The sequence below is a fragment of the Myxocyprinus asiaticus genome, chromosome 16 (assembly GCF_019703515.2).
Source record: "Myxocyprinus asiaticus isolate MX2 ecotype Aquarium Trade chromosome 16, UBuf_Myxa_2, whole genome shotgun sequence".
NCBI classification, from domain to species: domain Eukaryota; kingdom Metazoa; phylum Chordata; class Actinopteri; order Cypriniformes; family Catostomidae; genus Myxocyprinus; species Myxocyprinus asiaticus.
The window spans coordinates 11,427,280-11,436,267 of record NC_059359.1 but is presented as its reverse complement, the minus strand read 5'-3'; the positions used below and the strand labels follow the sequence as shown (position 1 = coordinate 11,436,267).

Here is an 8,988-nt window from a genome sequence, read left to right as displayed (position 1 = left end):
AGTAGTTAAGGTCTTTCTCAAGATTTATAATCCATTTGCTCTGGTTTAAATTACCCCTTTGTAGCCATTGTGGCAGAACATCAAACAAACATTGGATGTAGAACTCTAAGACTTTTGTGAGCACCTGGTCGCTACATTTCTCAGCTATGATAAAGCAATTTCATGACCCCCATTACTGTGGTCTCATAGATTAGTTGTTCTTTTCACCTGTGTATCCTTCATAATACTAGCTGAATAGATACTGAACAGAGCCCAAGACAGCTGAACACTCTTAGTCAGCATTTCAATGAGGTCCTCCTCACTTACTGAAGAGCTGATAAATTTGATGCACAATGGAGCAATGTTTGGACAAGGTAATTCACTGATCCATCTGTCCTCATTACTTGATTTACCAAAACGGTGGTATCCAACGAATATTATAAATCTGTGGCCTCTTAAGTGGTTTGGAGTGATTATAGCACACATCTAAATCTGAAGTATTTCACCTGTGACAGTCTGCGTTTGTGTAGCATTATGTCTGTCATCCTTTGAAACATATGTCTGGTCCACATGCTCACCTCACAAAGGCTGCAGTGTGGAGGAGGAATCCAGGAGCCCAGAGCCAGATAATGAAGGCCCCAATGGAGAGCTCATCACCTCTGGTACTGTTTAGTTTTCTGTGAATGGGACTAAAGTTCACAAGATGTATGCACTGACATGGATGGATCTAATAGAATAAGGCATATGGAAATGATGATGTTGGTAGTAGAGTGTGAAGATGAAGGTGATAAGGCTTTAATGCCAAGATATACCTTGGCAGCGCTCTGAAGTAAATGATGTATGAAGCTCTTATAAAGCCTGACAGCAGAGACTTAAAATTAAATCAAAGTGGGAAGTGGAAAAATATGTTTCTGATGAGTTGCTTATGACTAAAAAGAAATGTTCATGGAGCTTAATTCTTTGCAATAGTAATACAAAATGGAAATAAAAGCCAAAATGGTGCATATACAGTGGCCCCAAAATGTGTTTGGTCACTTAAGCCACACTTAAAAATGTTTGAATGTCATTGCATAAGTAAACAACATGTCAGACCAAGTAGCATTCATTTTAAAGAATGATAGCACAACACTTTTCAAGCAAAACAATTCACAATGAGAAGTTTGTTAGACTTAAAATAATCAAATAACAGATGCTCAAAATTAAGATAAAGCACATTAAAGTTGTCAAACTTAGTGGAACATGTCCATAGATAATGTGAACTAACGGTATAACATGTTCTTAATGCCTGTATAAAATACCTGTATCCTTGCCATTTAAACCCTTCAAAACATAATTTTTTGAGCATGGCTTGTCTCTAATTAGCCAGTGTGAACCAATGCCAAAATTTAATTTAAATGTACAAACTGATCACAATGTTGTTAAAGAGATCACCAAAAAATGAAAACTCTCTCATCATTTACTCACTCTCATGCCATCCCAGATGTGCATGACTTTCTTTCTTCTGCTGAACACAAACAAAGATTTTTAAAAGAATATCTCAGCTCTGTAGGTCCTCACAATGCAAGTGAATGGTGACCAGAATTTTGAAGCTCCTTAATGCACATAAACGCAGCATAAAAGTAATCCACAAGACTCCAGTGGTTAAATCTATATCTGCAGAAGCTATATGATAAGTGTTGGTGAGAAACAGATCACTCTTTAAGTCTGTTTTTACCATAAATCCCTCCCTGCCCAGTAGGTGGCAATATGCATGAAGAATGCAAATCACCAAAAAAGAAAGTAGAAGAATGAGAAAGTGAATGTGGAGATTGATAGTAAAAAAGGACTTAAATATTCATCTGTTTCTCACCCACACCTATCATATCACTTCTGAAGATATGGATTTAACAACTGGAGTTTTATGGATTACTTTTGTGCTACCTTTATATCCTTTTGGCAATAAAAAATGTTGGTACCCATTCACTTGCATTGTATGAACCTACAGAGCTGAGATATTCTTCTAAAAATCTTTGTTTATGTTCAGCAGAGAAAGAAAGTATTTCATTGGGAGCCATACAAAGTATTTAGGTATTTTTGTACTAAGACATGGCAAGTATTCAGTTAGATATTTGCAATTTCATTCCCAGATCTGGTGCAATTTGATACTATGTCTATATATCCATGTAATTACAAGATCTCTCCTTCATAAAATATCTGATTCAGTTCTTAAAATGCCTTGATCCAAAAGATTCCAACAATCTGTAAAAGAAACCCACATGAAATACCAGATCAAGAACTACCACTTCTCAGTCCTTTGAAGTATCAACATTTTTTATTGCTTACTCTGTAGAAAACTCCACACATACAAATTATGCCATTTATAGTGGTATTCTGAGGTTAGAGCAAAATTAACAATATATAGAGATGTATTAAACACTTAAAAATTAGGTTCTTAAAATTTTTTTAAATAAAGTAACCACATTGTTTTGTTAACAGCACAGTTGTTTTACATCACAATTTATCAGTCAAGAAAGATCTAAAGTGACTGATAAATGAATCAGTTATGCTAATGTATTTAAAAAACACATGTTCTTGTTCCTTTGAAGGCCAGTCGTGTCATGACCATGCACTCACATTTGTATTACAAACCCTAATTGAGGATGGAAAAAAGTGAGTGGGTCGAGCTGATACATTTTATTAGTGAATAAGATGAATAAAGCCCAAGGCTATTCTCTTTCATTTTCAACTCAGCCAAATGCCAAAGCCCAGAGCAATTAATAGAAAATATAAAACATGTGCCATTAAAATGGACTAACATTTTTTGGCAAGGGTTCAGCTCCATCTTATATATTAATTTATTTTTAATTCAACAAATGCCTTGCAGCTGTTTTACACTCTTTGTGCTCAGGGGACAAACATCACAGAAAGTAGCCTTCACCTGAAAAAGAAAAAGCACAGCCTGTACATTTGCAGGTATAACCTTTACTTATTTACATACTCTGATAACATCTACACATGCATTGTACAGAGTACTATCGTATGACTAACACTTGGGCTATATTAGTTCTTATGCATAAGCTTAACCTTACATTATATAAACAACATTTCATGTCAAATTCACATTGGGAAGTCAGTCACACAGGAGATTTTGTTTTGTGTAAGTAGAGCATAGAAAATTGAGCAGAGAGCGAACAGAATATTCTCAATGTTTTTAAAGTATATTTTTGAACATTTATTCTATTCTATTTTATTTAATTGTAGCCTATAAAAGAATAAAATAAATAATTCTTAATTAAAAAGAATAATGCCAACAAAGCCCTTTGAAATTAAAAACTAAAGAACTTGAAAATGTAAACAAGTTACACAACACAAAAAAGGTGATTTTTATTAATAAGAAAACATAAAAAATGACAATAAGTGATATTCTGAATTATTGTTCGTAATGAAAATATTAATAGTTTGCACAGAGTTTTATTTAAAAAAAAGAGGTCAAATCTATATACAGTTATAACCATTTAAGAGGTTAAAACAAGTCTCCCATTATTAAATGTATACTTTTGCATAAAAGTAAAGAAAAAAAGAACAAGCAAACAGACAAACAAAGCAAGATAAATATGACTCTTCTTTCTTATTACCTGTAAAACAAAGATTTATCCTCTCAAATTTTAAAGACATATCAGTAATCGTAACTTTCAAGTGATTTGATCGATTTATCCCACTCATTTTTTATTTATTTAACAATTCATTATTGTTATTATAGTACCTTACAAACGCTTTGGACTTTTTGTTATTTAAAAGTTTAAAGATTGCAAAAAGTTTTCAAAGTCTACAAGGAAAATACAGACAGTTGGGGATAAATCTGCACATTTCTGCATATGAATCTAAAATGTATCTTACAAAATAAAAAGGTTAATAATACATTCAAGACCCTTATCTTCCTTATTTTCATTAAATAAATGAAATTTAATGTAAAATAATACATTACCAGGGTTGGGAGGGTTACTTATGAAATGTATTCCACTACAAATTACAGAATACATGCTGTAAAATGTCATTTGTAACGTATTCTGTTAGATTACTCAAGGTCAGTAATGTAAAGTATATACTTTGGATTACTTCTTCAGCACTGGTAGATTTTTTTCACTTGTTTTGACTATAAAAACTCTGCCAGCACAGTAAGACAAAATACACATGTTAAAAATACATTCTCTGAAAAACCTAAATATCTTATGTAGTGTTGTTTCTAAAACAAGATAAATCAAATTGAACTTGTTTTAAGGATTTTTAGATACAATACAAAAATTATTATCAAGAATATGATTTTTGACCTAATATCAAAGGTCTTAATAGAAAAAAAGAAATTATGATCCAACGTGAATTTTCTTGATAAAAAAATATGATCTTGCATTTTTATTTCTTCTGCTTCAAACTTACTTCTCTGTCTGCTCGTATGAATGTAACACATCATAAGAAAGTGTTTCACCGCCGTTCAAATGCACTTTGGATCGCATCATTTATATGTATAAATGTTTTCCATCTGAAAGGACTAAATATTAAATTAAACAAATGACAATAAAATGCAAAGTAATCTCTTCAGTAATCAAAATACTTTTTGAATGTAACTGTATTCTAATTACCAATGATATAAATTGTAATTGTAGTGGAATACAGTTACTTATATTTTGTATTTTAAATACGTAATCCCGTTACATGTATTTCATTACTCCCCAACCCTGTACATTACATGCACTTCACTAAATATATAATTTGCCAGTTCGGTCCAAAAACATGAACAAAATTACATAAAAAAAGTAAATAAACAAAATGTATTTTTCTTATTATTTTAAGAAGTACAAATGTCAACAATGTCAGTGTATTTTCTGCAACCAAAGACTTTACAGGGTATGTTATGTTAATTTTTAAAAGGTATTTCCTTTACTTTATTTGTAATGTAGTATTTAAAACGAAATAACTAGGCAATTTTCCATTTAATATTGGCAATAAAAGAATAATAATACAAAAAAGATTCAAATTTCTAAAAGATTATAAAAGATTCTTTGTGAGATTCTAATTTTTTTGTTTGTTTTTTTTTTTTTTTTTTTTTTTAATGATCCGAAAATGATTTTCCAATTTAAGTCAATACCATCAAACATCAATTTATGAGTATTAACTATTGAGGGATTATAACTTTTTACAGGTTTCCATGGAGATTACTTTATACAACGATTTCTCCCACTACTCAAGACACACGCAAGACAGAGGAACCAATGAGTATTTGAAACGTCATCATTATGAGCCGGCAAAGAAACGCGCGGTATTTTGAACACAACAAAAACAAACAGCTGAGACATCAACGTGCAAGCTTTCAAGCTGTAAACTCAAACGAAACTAACGCCTGTAAGCAACCAAAAACATGTCAAAGAAAGCGCCAAGAGCAGCTTTGAAGCTCCACATGAAGAAGAAATCGGATGTACGGATAGGAAAAAACGCGGACTTGATGGTGAGTAAATAATAATAAACTCAAAATATTTGCTCACGCGCAATATGAAAACACCCTAAATAGGAACGCGTGTCTTATACGTCGGGTATTATGCTCCGTGCTTAACCAAATAATAAGTAATTTAGCTGTCTTCTGACATTTGTACAATTATGCAGCTGTGGTTTGCTTCTGTTCTGACGTACATGATCTTACTACGGGAGATGTATGTTCATTTTTATCCAGGCCACAGCTGGAATGCCCCAAACGCTACTATGATGCCGCAAAATGTTGTCTAGGTAGGCAGCTCACTATATTTTTAGACGGCCAAAAATGATCCAGGTGTTATCAGATTTTGATGGACTGATCAGGTGTTATTCAGAAAAATTAAGAAATAATAATTAAGACCTTTTCAAATATTATTCAATACAATGCAATATGGACAGGTGTCAAATTTTGACAACTTATCATTAGTCTTTTTCCCCTTTCTAAAATAAAGGTTGTTCCCACACATACCTTTTAGGAGATGTTAAACCACATTAGTGAGTAAAACCCTCCTTGATTTTTGACCAAACATGCTATTTATAGCCTTATATTTGGAGTTATAATGGCTGAGCCCATTTGCTGAGGGTGATAAAGTAAATAATGTCAATGTGCTGAATACATGTGGTATCGTGGGGTTCTTTCATGTTGGCAATCATTTCATAGATGAAGCTGGTGAAATTGTTTATGGCTTTTTGTTTATTTTTTTCATGAGTCACTAATGCAGTGTTTCTCAGAGTAGTTCTTTTCATTTGTTGTAACAATAAATATCAGTGTAATTTAATTTAACATTAGATGTGTGAGTTTATTTTTTTACCTATCGCTTGTATGCATAATCAAATCAGGTTAAACCACTACCATTTTCAGGCTGTTCAACTTTAGCAAACTTGGAAACTTCATATGCAGAAGAAGAGTAGGCCTTTTCTCTTTATGCATGTAATGAGCTACAACAAAATTTCTGAATGTGCCTTTTCTATTATTACAATAATCCTTACTGTTCTTTGATATCACAATCAGTGTTTCTTGTAAAGCTCCCACCCATCTTGTTACTTAGAAGATCTAATTTTAGAATCGGGAAATGTGTACTAACCACAAAAGGGCAGACAAGCCTTTAAACCATGCCACAGTGCTGTGATTTTTGAAGAAGATTTGATTTTAAGGATGTGGCCTCTTTACTGACAGCTGTGTTTACATTTGTGTATACATAACGTTTAATTTTTGGCAGCACTGATTAAAACAACCTGGTTTTAACATGTGAAGTGGCCACTGTAAATGTTGTTACATGCAATAATATGTATGACAGTGGTGCATGACTGCTTTATATTGACCACTTCATAGCTTAAGATGAAAGAAGCCAAAATGATTAAAAAGTAATCCCAGCTGTTTATCCCATTATAACATAACAATTTCTTGTCTGTTGTTCCTAATTTTAGGCAAATTTGTGACTGTACTTTGTTGAATGTGTGTGTGTGTGTGTATTTGTGGAGGATGAAATAGGCTGTCCGTGCACTAACAGGGTCCTAATTAAAGGTCCATTGCAGCTGGTCTTTCTTTATAGAGACTGGAGGTGGGAATGTAAAAGCCGCCTGAAAGGTGCTCCGCTTTACAGGGGTCTAATCCACCCATTAAAACTAAAAGGAAAACTGCAGGAAAAAAATGAAAGAAAGGCTCTTTTTACCGTCCTATGAATATGCGCTGGTTTTATCTGGTTTCCTGTGCTTTTAATGACAAAATTCCTAATAAGGCCCTTCACATGTTGCCTAAAACATCACTTCATGACTGAGCCTAATTGTGGATCCGTAGCCCTGATTGTAGTTGGTCAAGCTGCGTTTCTCTTGTACTCTGATTGTAGAACTGCAATTACCTTACCTTATTATTTGAGATGCAGAGGTACAATTTTTGGTCTCAATTAGCTTAATTAGACCTGTAGAGTTGATGCTTGTCAAAAATTGAGAATTAAAAACAGAGATGTTTACACAGTAAAAGGCTCAACAAAAATGATTTCTTCTGACGGGCCAATGGTCCAGCAGTTCAGATGTTTACTTGCCCTCCCAACATTTTCACTGGTCCTGTCATAAGTGGGAATGGGATTCATAAGGAATTTAACAATTCTGATTCTGATTCCTTTTAATGGTTCCGGTCATTTTGAGGAAGAAATATTTTGAATAAATGCAATTAATACTGGATTTACTGCCCATTTGATATAGCTTGAGATACACTATATTGCCAAAAGTATTCGCTCACCCATCCAAATAATTGAATTCAGGTGTTCCAATCACTTCCATGGCCACAGGTGTATAAAATGAAGCACCTAGGCATGCAGACTGCTTCTACAAACATTTGTGAAAGAATGGGCCGCTCCCAGGAGCTCAGTGAATTCCAGCGTGGTACTGTGATAGGATGCCACCTGTGCAACAAGTCCAGTCGTGAAATTTCCTCGCTACTAAATATTCCACAGTCAACTGTCAGTGGTATTATAACAAAGTGGAAGCAATTGGGAATGACAGCAACTCAGCCACGAAGTGGTAGGCCACATAAAATGACAGAGCGGGGTCAGCGGATGCTGAGGTGCATAGTGCGCAGAGGTCACCAGCTTTCTGCAGAGTCAATCGTTACAGACCTCCAAAGTTCATGTGGCCTTCAGATTAGATCAAGAACAGTGTGTAGAGAGCTTCATGGAATGGGTTTCCATGGCCGAGCAGCTGCATCCAAGCCATACATCACCAAGTGCAATGCAAAGCGTCGGATGCAGTGGTGTAAAGCACGCCGCCACTGGACTCTAGAGCAGTGGAGACGTGTTCTCTGGAGTGACAAATCACGCTTCTCCATCTGGCGATCTGATGGACGAGTCTGGGTTTGGCAGTTGCCAGGAGAACGGTACTTGTCTGACTGCATTGTGCCAACTGTGAAGTTATGGTGTGGGGTTGTTTTTCAGGAGCTGGGCTTGGCCCCTTAGTTCCAGTGAAAGGAACTCTGAATACTTCAGCATACCAAGAGATTTTGGACAATTCCATGCTCCCAACTTTGTGGGAACAGTTTGGGGATGGCCCCTTCCTGTTCCAACATGACTGCGCACCAGTGCACAAAGCAAGGTCCATAAAGACATGGATGAGCGAGTTTGGTGTGGAAGAACTTGACTGGCCTGCACAGAGTCCTGACCTCAACCCGACAGAGCACCTTTGGGATGAATTAGAGCGAAGACTGCGAGCCAGGCCTTCTCGTCCAACATCAGTGTCTGACCTCACAAATGCGCTTCTGGAAGAATGGTCAAAAATTCCCATAAACACACTCCTAAACCTTGTGGAAAGCCTTCCCAGAAGAGTTGAAGCTGTTATAGCTGCAAAGGGTGGGCCGACGTCATATTAAACCCTATGGATTAAGAATGGGATGTCACTTAAGTTCATATGTGTCTAAAGGCAGATGAGCGAATACTTTTGGCAATATAGTGTAATTTAATATTTTAACATAACAGATTCTTGCAAAAGGTGTTTAGATTAATTAAGATATTTTAT

At 35.0% G+C, this 8,988-nt stretch overlaps 1 protein-coding gene across 1 annotated transcript in view; it reads left to right on the top strand.

Moving 5' to 3' along the window:
- The first annotated feature begins 5,265 nt into the window (after nucleotides 1-5,265).
- Nucleotides 5,266-8,988, top strand: part of LOC127454503 (centromere protein W-like) — a 37,374-nt gene continuing 33,651 nt past the window's right edge. Inside the window, exon 1 of the mRNA XM_051721768.1 lies at nucleotides 5,266-5,458. Coding sequence (XP_051577728.1) covers nucleotides 5,372-5,458 — 87 coding nt within the window. The 5' untranslated portion in view covers nucleotides 5,266-5,371. The remainder of the gene's footprint in view (nucleotides 5,459-8,988) is intronic.